Below are 16,260 nucleotides of genomic sequence, written 5' to 3'. Positions count from 1 at the left end.
ACTTACATCAACTATAAATCACCAAATATAGGTAACATTAATATACAGTAGGTGCTTGCAAAAATCACATTTTCTAAAATACACTGTTAAAAAAAACATTTTTTAAAACACACTGTTTAAAAACTGTTATACTACTCGTAACAATCTACGTTCCAACTCGTGAAACTTTCAAACAGAAATTTCGCAAATCGTAGGTGTTCGATAATGCTCGTGGGTTCTCGTTAGGGCAGGCAGATTTCTAGCGCGCTGGCTTCAGCATAGAACGCATGCGCTAAGAAAGTATTTAGAATAGCGATCTCTTTTAATGCTTACTCCAGGGCCAGCTTTGAAGTTACGTGGAAGGTCGGCTAACTTCGCTTCTGCCTACCTTCTGACAGTTCTGACGCATCGTGATCTGTCCAGTGTATTCTTGTCGCATAAATCGAACTGCCAGTAGTAAGCAACGTCCAACTAACCCTAAAAAAATCCCATTCATAGTTAATTGAAGAATTTCTAAGCACCTAGACAAGAGTATATAATTATATAAGGTTTTCCAAATGTGTTGGGGTAGTTAATAAATATCCACTTTTAGGTTTTTCTAAATGTGTTGAGGTAGGCTTAGCCTACCCTGCCTGCCCTGAGGAGCCGCCTCTGGCCCGAGTACGACGTCAAGGTCAGAAAAATGCGCTTGCTTTGTCATCACTGGTCTATAAGCTTGGTTTTTCTGAACTGACGCATGCGAGGTGTGAGGCGCGCCTCGCACAAATCCGGACTACACGAGAGAAGTGCAGACCTCGCACCTCACAACTATAGAAACCACTCACTATCTCTCGTGTAGTCAGGATTTGCGCGAATGGCCTCGCACCTCTCATGCGTCGGTTCAGAAAAACCAAGGCATATCTTGTTCATAAGTCTAAAGTCCGGATTTCTAAGCAGAATCAAACAGTAAAATAAGCAAAAAAATAAGCACGAAAAATGATGAAAATAAGCACCAAAATAAGCAAAAACGAATACACGGAAACATTGATAAATTATTTATTTCATACAACTCTTACATTATTATTATTATTATTATTATTATTATTATTATTATTATTACAGTAGACCTCTATTATCCGTGGTAATGAAGGGGGTGGAGTGAACGGTTAATATAAAAAATCGTATAATCCGTAAAATATAAAGTTTCCGTAAATTAAGTGGATAATATAGTTTCGTAATTTCCTCCATGGTCTTGTGTTTTTACGATGCTAGGTAGTGGATCAGAAGTTCACTAATTTAAGTCTGGTTTTCAATGACAGATTTTTAAGGGTCAAGGAAACTTCTTATGACGGCTGTCTGTGAAAAGATAGGAATAGTTCAGGTCTCAAGTTGTAGGTTTAGGGGAGAGTTGGGTAGTATCGGATATCGGGTAATATCGGACAGTGCCTTTCTTTCATCTATCACCAGATGGTAGTACCTGAATAACACGATTACGTTTCTGTTATGTCGCATACAGAAACGTAACCATGTTATTCAGGTACTACCATCTGGTGGTAGATGAAAGAAAGGCACTGTCCGATATTACCCGATGTCTGATATTACCCAACTCTCCCCTATATACTTCATACACTTGATATCTGTTTTTCATTAAATCGTGAAAAGTTGTAATTCCTATTTCGTATTCTGATGCGAGATGAACAACAGTTTCTCTTTTCTCAAACCACTCAATTACTTGCACTTTTTTTTCTTTTGACACCTGTGGAAAACATATTGCATAGAAGTTAGGCCCCTCGAAGAGCAGGCCACATTGTATAAGGATTGTTGTTTAGTCAACTGTCCGAAGAAAGGTCTGAAGCTCACAAGTGATACCAATAAGACATGACTTATGAGGCCAGGAGATAATGGGGTAGGGTGGTCAGCTCCTTTCCCCCTCCATTGCACACATCGCCGACTAGCTACATATTACACTAATTATACTTCAAAAGCATACAAACAATGATTGTTCTTCCTCTGACACATACTGTCAAGTGAGATTGCCTGATAATAGATGTCAGAGGTCTGCATCGGACGTTTTCGCTCGAGCGCCAAGTACTTCATAGCATAATCCGATAGGTAGCGCACATGTATGATGGGTAAAATTGTCGCGAGCGATAAATCCTCGAACGGTATAAGCCGAGCGTTAGACATTCGTTCTTGTTACAGTGATGAACTGTGTAGTAACATCATAGATGTTTATCATTTCAAAATTTTGCAGTGTTTAACTAATCTCTCCATAGTACAACTACAAAACTTGCTTTCAAATGTAATATAAATGTTGTAGGTAAATGTTCCTCCCCCCCATACACAGGAGTGATTTTGTTTTTGCTATATCTGATAGATGTTATTGGATGTAAATGTAATTATTATAAACGGAGAACACAATCACGATAATGCAAGAAATGTATCAAGTTTTCTAGTAATAATAATAATAATAATAATAATAATAATAATAATAATAATAATAATAATAATAATAATCTCTAATAATTAATGTATCAATCTTTGCGTCTGTAACAGTTGTGCAGCATGATTATTCGTTTTATTATATTTTCTGTGACGTTATCTCTGTACTAATATTGTTATTAATTTACTGCTATATAATATTTTGTAAAACGTTTCTACATTGTCGCAGTATATAGGCGGAACACTATGTATGGACCTATCATATTAAATATGTGGTAAATCAAATATTTAATAATTATTAATTAGCAATAATAACTGTATATCTAAGTTTTTCATACTATTTTATTTATAACTTCATGTTACTGTTTAGGTACGTTCCATTAGACGTTTGTCATAAACGCAGAAAATAAAGCCTTATTTTTACCGTGTGAGCAAAACATATGTGTATCTTATCTTTCGCCTTCCATACAAGATTAGACATGTCGGTGAGATGACCGCGTACTGTGCTTCTATTTATTACGAGCGTATCACGACCGATCTTATCTCACTCGAGCGTGCGACATTCGACCGAGTTCAAGCGAGCGATTTAACTCCAATGGAGCACTCTGATAGATGTACATATCAGCCAGAATCTCAATCAGAGGAAAGTGTATAAAGGTAAAGGTTAAAAAAAAACACACTGTAGAAAAAATTCTTACTAATATAATGTACAATACTTCATATTTTTTCTGCAGCAAAAAAAAAAAAAAAAGAGTTAGAGAGAAAGATAGTCGGATAATCCACCAATCGGTTAATAGGTTAACGGGAAATCGGTGTTCTACTGTATTATTATTATTATTATTATTATTATTATTATTATTATTATTGAAAAATGTATCACTAGAACTCGATTGTTCACCCACATTGCTTTTAATCAGTTGCTGGTTTAACTTAGATTTATTCTTAAATCTCTCCTTATGCCGCGTTGTATTAATATGCTGCACGATGTTATATTTTTTTCTTCGCAGAAACACTCTTTTCATACATCAAACAAAATAAGAGACTGCTGTCCTCACTGAAAATATTATTTCCAAACTCATTTACGTATATTTGCGTAAGAATACTGTTTGAGAGGTTGTTGTGGGTGGCATTCCTTAACTGCAACAGCGAGCAATCACATACAACTTATTGAACCAACGCGTGTTGCACAACTTGCACGCAGTTTGGAACTCGGGGATTCACCATCCATGCACATGATATCATTCTGATAACGCGATATCATTCCGATAACGCGATAAGTGCGATAACCAATTGACCTGCCTGGTCGCAGAAGTTTGGCGGGGAAACCCAAGGTTCTCTCCTAATTATAATTATGCAATATTATTTCATAACATTCTGGATCAAATACCCTAGCATTGCTTTCTTACGCATTCGACTGAAGTTAATTTTTATTAGCAAGTAAAAAAAGGGATTCAGTGATAAATAACGGCTAAAGTCAAATATGCACTTTTAACTAATTTAATTTATACAGATTTTAATGTATTAACTATTGAAGAAATTTATAAATATACTCTAATCGACATGAATATCGTACTCGAAGACAAAAGTCTACTTTCCCATTAATTGAGCCTAAATGTCATACAATTGCAGCTCTTAAACATGGTGCTCGTTTCGGCCAAAGATTTTATAATAAAATTACAAACCGTTTTCCAAATTTGAAATATTTTAAAATTGAAGCTTTTAAAAAAGAAATGTATAAAATTATTGTCGGACCATCGAATCTGTGCCCCTTCAGCGCTGTCGTCGTTCTTGGAAAAGTTAACGCCTCTACTCACCCCATTCCACCCGTTTCTCTCCCACTACGTCAAACAGCAGGCCACGAACCTTGCCGAATAGGGATGTTGCCAAACTTCCGTCAAACAGTGTCATGTCTCTTAATATTGCTTATAATAATGTAAGGTTAATTATTACTTATTCATAATTTAATTTAAGTAGGTCTAATGACGCTGATTGACTTACGATTGTTTGCAGATAATTATATTATTACAGTGGATATTTATTGATTAAATGGAAATTACGCGAAGAGAATCTATTTAGTTTTTAAAGAGAAGTATTTTCGTCGTGATAATCACCCGTTTTACTTTTTGACTTGAAAATGAGTAGCGCGCCATCAGTAAAACCTTCGCTGCCTCCAGCATGAGTGATTATCAGCCGTTCGCCAGGACTGTCGTAAGACGTAACGTCAGAAACATCATCGCTTTGCCAGCATTTTTTAACAGTATAATGTGGATGTATCCATGTTTCATCTAAATACACAATATACTTTCCTTCTGTGCGAAATTTCGCAATTTTTCTTAAATAACTGGCCCTCCATGCTACAATATCATTTCTTTCAATCAAAATACATCTTGTATTTCTACATTTTTAAAATCTAAATCCCATGTCTCGAATCACTTTCCGTAGCGTTTCTCTCCCTCCTTGGAAATTTATTGCATCTCTCGCAACCTTCAATAATTTCTCCAATGTCGGAACTTCTTTCTGCATCATATAAAATTCTTGTATCTTTCTTCTTAAAATACATCTGTCCATATCATCTACAAGAATTAAAGGTTCCCTTGGTCTGTTCTTCCCTGGTGACTCTAACTTTTCATCTCCTGCACAGACACCCTCCCTCCTGGTTTTCTTTATTAGGCGCTCTGACCTGCCTATACAAATTATATAAAAAAGTTGTATTATATTAGTATTAGTTAAGTAAGTAATTTTAATACGTAATCAATTGAAATAAAATAAGCCTCACCTGTGATCGCAGCTGCTCTTTTCGTTGACTGATTTATAGGAAACAAATATTGACCTGTTTGTTTCTCTTCATCGCAAAATGCTATTACTTGCTTCATAATATTTCTTTCACCACTCCGTGCTACAGTATTCATGTTGAGTTGACAACACTGGACTGCAAGTGCAAATAAACTGTCCTGCAAGAAGGCTCAAAATTGTGAGTAGTGGGGGAGAGAAAGAGAGAGGGATAGAACAGAGAGAAATAGGAATATAGGGAGAGAAATGAATTGCCGAGGCTGAAAAAGAATTAAGGTTCAGTTCGCATATCTTACGGGGACACAGATCAGATGGTCGGACTATATATATTGACTTGTTTCGAAACAAGATCGACATATATACATCAATATTATGAAGTAAACAAGATCGACATATAGGCTATACATCAGTATTATGAAGTTTAAATGAGGAACATTACTAACAGTTTCACAATTTTATGTATCATCGCAATGCAGTTACAGTTTGTAATTTTACGCATATTAAGTCTGTACACTATTTTAGACATATCATAAGTTAATTTTAAACAGTTCATTTCATCAAATTATCACTGTATTTTACTACAGAGACCAGATATAAGATATTATACAAAGAGCCTGATGATGCCCGAAGGGCGAAAACGTTCGTAAGTTTCATTGTATAGAACGTAATGACTACATATATGGATAAGTGTCATTAGTTTTTGTAAAATTGATTTGTCATATGACTGAATAAATAACACAATATTATAACATATTGTATCATATGGTATTATAAACACAGACGTTTGCGCCCAGGCTACCAAATGGGATCATTTACAATGATTCACATAAACATTGACATAAACATTGTCGTTAGACGTTAACATGAAAGTCTGCAAACTCCAAACTTTCATGCTTATGCTTACGTGATTTGCAAACAGTACACAATCGTGGAGCGCTGATGAATACGACAGAATATGAGGAAATGGCGTCGTTGTTATATTTCCATGGTTAGCAAGTATCTTTGCGGTTATATTTATGTTCCCATCGTGAATGTTCTTGATTTTATCGTAACGTTTACATTTTTAAGTTAACGCTTACGTTATGTTTAATTTTCATTGTGAATGAGCCTTTACTTGCGCGTCTAGGTTGAAATATGTTCTGCTTCAGTATTGTGATGGGAACCTATTTTATTTTGTCTTGCAATGCAATTATTCATTCTTTGAAGATGTCATTCATAATTTAAGTGGTGTATTTTCACCTGTTTGGATTGGTTAGATGAAACTCTTTTCTTTCCTTTTATAATTCAATTATAATAATGTAATTCTAAAAAAAAAAACAAACAAACAAACAAAAAAGTGAAACTTTATGTTCATAAAAACGATGTGATTCGTATTATTATTAGTAATAGTAATAATACTAATAATAATAATAATAATGGTAATAATAACAGTAAAAATAATAATAATAATAATAATAATAATAATAATAATAATAATAGTAATAATATTAATGACAATGCTTTATTTGCCAGAGATCAGTAGGCTTCATGAAAAACTGAAAATGACATAGTCACTTATATATTCAAAAAGAAGAAGCATCTAACTCAAAGTCAGTAAATTCATTAATGCTGTAGAAAGGTCTTACAAATAGACATTCATGTATAACCTGCTTAAAAATTCTGTTCAATAGGCAGATTAAAGAATAAGTCATTAATACCAACAACGAATAATGCAAGCAGCTATAAATGTTCAGAAACAAATTGCTGCCAATACCTTCAGACAATACAAACATTAATACAAAATAAAATAATACGCTCCGATGTAGCCGAAATGGTACCGTATCTTGGTACAAATCTAGAATATTCGTGATTACGTATTCGATTTCTGGCAAAGTTTAAATAAAATTCCCTTATATAAGAAAAAAACATGTTAATAACTGTAAATTATAGTGGTAAATGATAACTAGGCTTCGTATTCCAGCTACCTAAAGACTGAAGTTAAAGAAACATTAGGTATATAGTACACCGAACACAGGTGATGCAACAGATAAGGATATAAACAAACAGGTCTTCGCTTCGTGTTCGTGGAGTACAGTCAACTCCCGACATTCTGAAGCTATAGGCCTACTAGTAAACACAAGCTTGAGCCGTGATGTTCATTTTCTTCGTGATTTTTACAGTGAATAATATCGTGAATTCGTATGTTACGGAACTTGAACATATGCCGATGTCACTTGAAATGATTTTATATTGCAAGAAATTCTTTCAATAACACATGACGTTATTGGCGCATATTGTAGTACAATATATTCCTATTGTCTGAAATTTTTTCACGTTTCATTAGGATATTGCATATGTCGCTCATCACTGAAAACCTTCCAATTTACTATGTACTTTTCTAGAAATCTCCTGAAATGTAGACTATGTAACTTATTAATTGGGATGTTGGCTACAGAAATCCACTCTAAACGTCGAGTTAATATCCTAATAATTTTCAGATTTTGATGGTATAGCCTACTGGTTCTTTTGGATTACGTTCAATACACTTTCGTGCCTTTTGATATAATTGCAGTGTCTTTCAGTGCACTGTTTTTGTCACTTTTAGGTTTATTTTACATAATGTATATGTAATATTGTCTATATTTACCAGTGGCGTATACTGGTTAAAGGGTTTGGGCTACCACTGACCCTATTATTACACAAAATGTATTTTAAAATCCCTATAATAAAATTCCTTACATATTTATGTGAATTCCAGACGTCTTGATTAGGACGAAAATACGTTGATGACTTCGTCCTTGAAATTACAGTTGGGCCACTTGCAAAGTTTCTGTAGAAATGACTTTTCAATGGACATCAGTGCCAAGCCGGATAAACGTTCTTGTGTATAAGTTGATCTACAGTAGGATTTTATTCTCTTCAACGCAGAAAATGTTCTTTCTACCGATGCTGACGTAGCTGGTATTGTCACAATTAATGTTGCCAATTTAAGGACTTCAGGAATAACTTGGTTCAGCTGGTTTTCATATATGGCAGATAATATTTCATGGGTAGGTTTGTTCGAAAAATCAAAGACTTCTGCTGAATATATTACACTTAATTCATTTTTCAAACGTATTTGATCAAAGTGACTGTTATAGGACTGAAATAATTTGTTTAGTGCCTCATTCGGCAAAATTTTCTCTATAAGCAGAAAATTTTTGAGAATCTAGAAGATGTGTGAACTGAAGCTTTCCGTAATCAGAAAATCTGTCAGTAATTTCCATGTGCATACGATCTAGTATGCTGTAGTACAGCTGCCTGCATTTCAATTCATCATCTCCTTTTCTTCGCTTTAATGGTGGTTCCATTGTATTGGCTGAAGAATTTTCATTTTCCATATTACTCCATATGCTATGTCTAGACTTTTTGTCTGAAGAATATTGTAGAGCACATCTGTATGTGCGAACACTCTAGCATAGACTTAAAGAAGAAATATATTCTGAAACTGTGTGAAAAAATTCTAATATCCTTGAGCCTGCACAATTACAGCATCATCCCAGTTTTCTTCAGAGTCATTACAAATTATATTTTTAAAGAAAGCAGTCCGTTTTTCTCTGTATTCCTTTACTGTATTTACAAGCCGAGATGTAAAATTCAATCTAGTTGGTGCTACTTTTGGGAGTTTCTTGTTCGTAAATTCCTTGAGTTTTCTGATCTTTTAGAAAATGATGAGAAAAATGCAGCTAAACCCGACAGTGTTTTGAAAAAAATGCGGCATTCTGGAATGGATGAAGTAGTTTGTTGCAAAACTAAATTGAGAACATGGCTGTAACAATGGACAAATAGTGCTTGAGGATACTTTTCTTGAACTTTTGTTTTCAAGCCATTAATATTTCCCGCCATAACTGAAGCACCATCGTATGTCTGTGCAATTAACTTATTGCCGACATTGTATTCTGCTGTAACACCTTCCACATGCTGAAACAAAGCAGCAGGAGTTTTGTCCGAACTGACATTTGTGAATCCTATAAACCGTTCTTGAACGTTGGCAGTACTGTCGACGTATCTTAAAACAGTGGACAATTGACTCTGATTAGAGCAGTAACTTGTTTCATCAACAACAATGGCCACAAAAGGTTTTATGTTCTTTATCATAACCCCACTTATAGCAAATATTAAGTCATTCTGAATTGCGGGAGAAGTACCACGACATACTGTTGAACTCTCAAGATGATTGGCCAGTAAATGGTCAAATTCACTTAAGGAACTTAAATATTCAATATAATTTCCTATATTGTCTGATTTCACACTCTCGTTATGACCCCGAAAAGCCAATTCTTGTTTTCCTAGAAAGCAGACTGCGTTAATAAGACGCAGTAAAATCTCCCGATTTTTTTTTCACAAGAGCATTGTGTTTGTTGATGTGAGAGCTTTTTGCTTATCTAGCTGTAAATCAATTCTTGTCTTTCCAAAGTTTGCAAAGTTCATGCTACTACATATATGAGCTTTTGATTTGTCGTATTCTAGGACCGCCGTTCGAAGGGAGTTCATATTAGAAAACCCTCTTTTGACCACACATTAGTTTCGCGGATAAATAACAAACATGGCCAGCAAAATAGTTTGGACAGTTTAGAAGTACCACACAACCAATTCCACTTACCATATGATGTTGAAGTGAAATGGCGTGTGTACTCACGCTGTTTTTCTTTTATGTCCACGGACAAATTTAACTCAGGAGTTGGTCTTTCCATTTTCACAATTTCAACTTTCTCGTTGTTATGTACGACGGTTAAAAGGCACTTTTAATAAACCTTTTATTACACAGTCATTTTCAACACAAACCTCTCCAGAAACTTGTTCTGCCATATTTTTCACAATAGCTTATCACTTAATTGGGAAATTAAAAACTTAATAATTCACAATTAATATAACTCTTAGACACTCGAACAAATCACAGATTTAAAATAATGCACTGCAAGAACACAATCACATTCAGAGCTAGCGTACTAAGCGTATTGTTGCTTCGCGCCTGCGAAGAAACCGATCACGAGAGCGGCAACTCACAGCCTACACTGCACGATAGAAACAGTAGGGTGCGGGGGGGACGGGCAGTTGTGCGAAGGACAGCGTGCGCGGAACGGTCACAGGCTACCTCACGTAGCAAGCGGTTTCTCCAGCGATGCCGCCTTGAAAACTTGTTTCTTTTCGAGAGCAGAGAGCGCATATAAATCTAACAATTACTTTAATTTTAATTACTATGGTAAAACTAATAATACAAAATTATTACATTATGTTATATTATAAACTTTTTCTTTTGTAATTTCCTTGGGCTACCGCCGGTAGCCCCGGTAGTCCGCAAAATACGCCCCTGATATTGACAATGAAAATATTAGTTCAAATATCCTCAACTATGCCCAGCAATATTACACGCTTGAGCGTCTTACCTAAGGCATTTTACCTCTTCAATGACCCTTCAATCAGCCACAAAGATGTAGTTATTTAAATAATACAACTAGTAAGAACAGTGATCGATAAGACTACTCACTATAACTGCGTCCCGGCTTCGACTTATTAGCGAAAGGCAGAGCGTGCTAACTGTTTTGTATACGAACGTACCTGTACCTACGCTATGACGTCACATATACTTCCAATCAGGCAACTTCATTCCAGCTTATCGGTAGCTGAATTACGAAGCCTAATAATAACACTTTACAATGTTATTTCAGCCGTAACTGCATCCATTATACGAAGAGCTATTCCAGCAGCCAGTCTGAGTGAAGATTCAGTGGTGAACACATTCGTTGGGGATTGTATTTACTTCAAAGCAGGGATTACCATCAAAATACCCGGACAAGTGAGTATATTTTAACCTGTCCATCTTATTCTTCTTTTCTGTGATATTATGCTTACAAAATTTTGAATGTCTTCGTTAAATAGGAGTTAATTTTCTTTTAATTGTGAAGGCGAAAACAGGTACATTCCTGGGTTACATTCTAACAGCTGTATCTTTGTACCCAATAAAAATTGGACACATTTTATATGGAATTTTTTATTAGAATTCGTCTACACTACCACCTCCTAAAATATTTACTAATTCCTCCTGAAAAACTCTGTATATATATTGTATAAACATGAGTGACAACGGATAATCTTAAAAGTACTCCATGACGGCAATAATTTTATAACATTTGTGGCCATCATGACATACCCTCAGACTTAATTCCTAGGACCTCTTTCTTTGGAGATATCTCAAGGATACCGCATAATGGAATCATCCTCACATAATTCGAGAGCAACAGGTCAAAAGTCATCGTTGTATGGCCACAATATCCGCTGAAACAATGCTCAGAATATTTACAACGAATATGATTAATCGTGTACATATTTTGGGTGGAAAGCACAATAGTGAACATTTTCAGCATTTGTTATGTTATAAAACATCTATATTTTTCCATAATTTCTTCTAATTTTTTAATACTCCTTAGAATTACAAGGTCATTTAGAGTATAAAATTATTAAATATTAATTTTAAGTCCTATATACTAATGCGTTGGCTACTTCAAAATAACTATTGTATTTTCACGTTCTTTTGAGCGATTCATTTGACTGTTTGAATAGATTACACTATTTAGACAGACCCATGTAAAGCAAGATCGATGGACTCCACGGTGGCTGAGTGGTCACACCTTCAGCCTGTCATTCACGCGGTCCGAGTTCGATTCCTGGGCAGGCCTGGAACTTTTCAACAAGAAATCCAGAAGGACTCTTGAGGAAAAAAGGTCGCAGTTGGAGTTTTTCTCGGGGTAATCTTATTTACCCATATTAGGCACGTGCATAATTCCGTCAACATGTCTCCATTTGGTTAGCGGACAACGTTTTTCGTCCAATGGTACATTTCGTCCAGATCATTTCATCCAAGAATTTTCGTCCATACTTTATTATATTGGCCAGTTTATTACGTACTGGCAATATTATAAAATAAATAAACAAATAAATAAATAAACAAACAAATAAATAAATAAAATAACTAAATAAATAAATAAGCAAGCAAACAAACAAACAACCAAACAAACAAATAAACAAGAAAATAAATAAATAAATAAATAAACATTTTAATTATTTATTTATTTACCAGAGTTTCCTCAAATTAGAGACTGCCATTAGGCAAAGCGTACAAAACAAAAAAAAAGAACAAATAGATCATGAAAGATAACAGAGTAAAAAAATGACAGATAAGTTAACAAACAAACAAACAAACAAACAATGGCAGTTCACAGAATAAGAAAAGTTACAAACAAGTAAAGAAGCAATGAAAGCTAATAAGAAAAATAAAAATGATAATGGTGCGTCAGTTTTTTCAGTACGCTGAATTAGAGTCCATATAGGTGGTTCCGTAAGAATTTGACTGACTCTCTAATTATGAGGAGGGCCAGTTCATTTAGAAAAGATTTGTGCAGTCTTATGGTCCTACAGAATTGTGAAGAGAAGTTAGGTATCGTTCCTCTTGCTCCAAACGTCAATTCCGTGAAGTTGAAGTTGGTACTTATAATACGGGATGGTTGGAACGCAGATTGCTCTTTTCTCCTCGTGTACGTCTTCAGGTTGTCCTTTATATGTTTCAAACCTGATGGTGGTGTCGATGATCATACCCTGAGACAGGAATTCGCTAATGGCGATTATGTCAATGCGTCTGTTACTGCCATTGTCGGCAGTTCCGTGGATTTCTTCATAGACGGTGTATTTTAGTTTTCTAAGGGCATCGACCAATTTAGTTCTAATTGCATGGTGCCTATGTATACGCAATGTTTCACCACAAGGGCAGGCTCCCAGAACATGTCCAAGGATTTCTATCTTACTGAGGCATCGCCTGCAGTGGTTGTCCTGAGACCTACCGGATATGGCTCTTACAGCATTTACGTTGGCAGTCATTTTGATAGCCTCCTTCCATTCACCGCTAGTCATTCTATCGGGCTTAGTTATCCATTTGTTAGAGGGAGTGAATTCACTGTACAGAATAACGCCTTTTCCCTTTTGAGGTAAGTTGCACTATGCACCTTTAATTCTGAGTGTAATATAATAAAAATGTTGACAAAATGTGACTAATGTTCATCTTATGACTCAGGGTTATATTCAGTTGGATTAATAACACTATTCTGTAACTAAGTTCCTCTGAGGTAGTCCTCCACACGATCGTGTTCCTTGTAATCTTGATAATTGCGTACCATTTCATCAATGCGTTTCTGAAGTTGAATGTACTTTTTATTACGAGGTGGACGCACCTGTATGTGGCCTTCAAGAAGTTTAACAATTACTTGCTCATTCATGTGCTCAATGAATTTCCACACCGACCGGTGATATACAACCATTAATTTCTGGAACTTAACTTCATCGAGAGGAAGTGGTAACAAAATGAATGTAGTAGAAGCATTGGATTTACTTCATTCATGTATATAATTTCTGCCATTTCACTGTTAAAATTAACTGAAATTTATAAAATATACAATACTAGCTGAAAGTACCCGGCGTTGCCCGGATTGTCTTTTTTTTATAATTAAACTGGTTGTTAGACTTTTCGGAAAACTCAGAAACTCAACTATAAACAACCAAAACGAATTGTCTTTATTAAGCTTTTCTCGCCATAAAGATAAATCCTTAAATAGTGTCACTTACATGATTAATTAACTTCTTAGCCAAATGTTTGAAAGGATTTTCTCAATTTAAAACAACTGTAGATCAGGCAACGAAAGAAAACATTTCATCTCGTACCTTACATTCAAATGTTTTTTAATTTGTATGTGAGTGTATATCTATTTATTTATTGTGGCGTAGTTAAGGCCATCAGGCCTTCTCTTTCACATCACCAAAAATACAAAGGAAATAATAGAAGAAATAATAAATAATAGAATCCCGGTCGGGGCAAGTTACCTGGTTGAGGTTTTTTCCGGGGTTTTTCCTCAACCCAATACGAGAAAATGCTGGGTAACTTTCGGTGCTAGACCCCGGACTCATTTCACCGGCATTATCACCTTCATTTAATTCAGACCCTAGATGTTGATACAGCGTCGTAAAGTAATCCAATAAAATAAAAATAAAATGCATACATACATACATACATACATACATACATACATACATACATACATACATACATACATACATACATACATACATACATACATACAATTTTATATATTAGATGAAAGAGTAACGTTACTAGGCACCACATTCAACAAAATAGAAATAAATGGAATAATACCGTTATGAGGCAACTAGAAATGTCTCGTTGGACGATATGTCATATTGGACGATATGTGTTATGGACGAAATTTGTTGGACGTGAAGTCCTATAAGGCTCCATTCCAAAGCATTCTCCGAACGCGGCTCATAGCTTCATTTAGATCCAGTAACATATCCTTATTATAGCCTCCTCTTCTGCTAACAATCCCATAACATCGGCAAATTTTATGTACTTCATTCTTCTTTCTTCTACTATCGCACAGCTAACTTACTTTTTAAGAGCCCACGGCACAGCTTCAATAACTTCTGTAACTGGTTATCACTAGACAGTGTATGCGGGATGACTTAAGGAAAAGTGAAGTTGTTTCGTATCAGAGTATATGTATTGCACGTGTCGTGTCGTCCGTCTTTTGTGTACCTGGCGAGTACAGCAGCATACAGAACGAAGGGACCCGGTCCATTCATAGTAACATTGCAACGCAATGTGTGCAGTTGTGTTATCCTGCAGGATAGGCGAAGACGATTCAGCTTCGACAACTTACGAGACTATATCGTTGTTTACTGCAACGCTAGTAATTCCATCAATGATGACGAGGTATGTGCTACAGTACGTCATTTTTCTTTTCATTCTGCTGTACGGATATACAGTAGCATGTTGACGTCGTCTGTTTACGTTTAAAACCTGTTCAGACAATGGTCTGAATGAAAAAATTGTAACATATAATAAATGTGCATCTACATTCAACGATAAGTCATCCCGCATTCACTGTCTAGTTATCACTGATGTTCCTTGTGCAGACGTTTGGGAAAGATGTCGTAACTTCTTCACGTATCGTAACGCAATGTCTTGAATTGCACAGATTCATGTATAAATATCCTTGTTATTGCTTTCGGCTCATAGGAATTTAATAGGGGTAAAAACTAGTTGGCATAATGAATTGCTTTTGAGCTGCCTAATTATTCGCTGTTGATGAGATGCACAACGAGCCAAATGCAAATTGGTGGATCTGAAGAAGAAACAATATAAATTAGTGAATTTTGACCGTTTTGAACATGTTGCATTTAGTGCACGCAGATCAAATCCAGACAACAGATATAATCCGTTTCAGTACCAATATGTTCCATTTGTTGACCTCAAGACGTCAGATTGAGATAGAATAAAGACTTGGGTTCACGAAAAATTTCCTGAAAAATGTGACACGAAACATTTTATTAACGTTTAGTCAACAATACTGGAGTTGACTTTTCTATTGTACATGCTTAGAACAATCAATATTTGCTCAATCGTGATTTCTCTTCTTACACACAAAAAAAAAAATCTTTTTTCCCCAAATCATTATCTTCCATTTACAACGCTGTGGAGTAACGGTTAGAATGCCTGACCGTAAACGAGTGGGCCCAGGTTCAAATCATGGTTAGGACAAGTTACCTGGTTGAGGTCTCTTTCTAGGGTTTTCCCTCAACCCATTAAATGCTGGGTAACTTTCGGCGCTGTAGTCTGAATTCATTTCGCCGGCATGATCACCTTCGTATCATTGAGACGCTAGATAACCGTAGCAATTGATAAATCATAGTAAAATATCTCACTAAAAACAACGAATTTTATTCCAGAAAACACCACACACATTCTTGCTATTGAGTGAACGAAAGCTCATTGTGCAAATCTTTAAAATAGCAACCTTCATGCTCACTCTTCTACCAAGCTTACAACAAAATAAACACTGAAAATGTTCAAGTGTTAAAATAGTTCACAGGAAAGGTAATGCACATTGTGTAACGAACGGCTCTGTTTCGACACTGGTTTCGTGTCTTCGTTAGCGTCTGGAGAATTGTTGAAAAATGTTAAATGTTATGTTTTATTTAACGACGCTC

At 35.4% G+C, this 16,260-nt stretch overlaps 1 protein-coding gene across 1 annotated transcript in view; it reads left to right on the top strand.

Annotated features, from left to right (window-relative positions):
* LOC138708547 (platelet binding protein GspB-like) overlaps positions 1–16,260 on the top strand; it is a 68,137-nt gene that overhangs the window by 9,105 nt on the left and 42,772 nt on the right. The window contains exon 2 of the mRNA XM_069838663.1: positions 10,878–11,005. Within this exon, the coding sequence (XP_069694764.1) occupies positions 10,878–11,005 (128 nt within the window). The remainder of the gene's footprint in view (positions 1–10,877; positions 11,006–16,260) is intronic.

The sequence above is a fragment of the Periplaneta americana genome, chromosome 11, assembly GCF_040183065.1.
Source record: "Periplaneta americana isolate PAMFEO1 chromosome 11, P.americana_PAMFEO1_priV1, whole genome shotgun sequence".
Classification (NCBI taxonomy): Eukaryota; Metazoa; Arthropoda; class Insecta; order Blattodea; family Blattidae; genus Periplaneta; species Periplaneta americana.
Note: the sequence above shows the minus strand (reverse complement) of the source record. Positions and strands in the feature narration are given on the sequence as shown.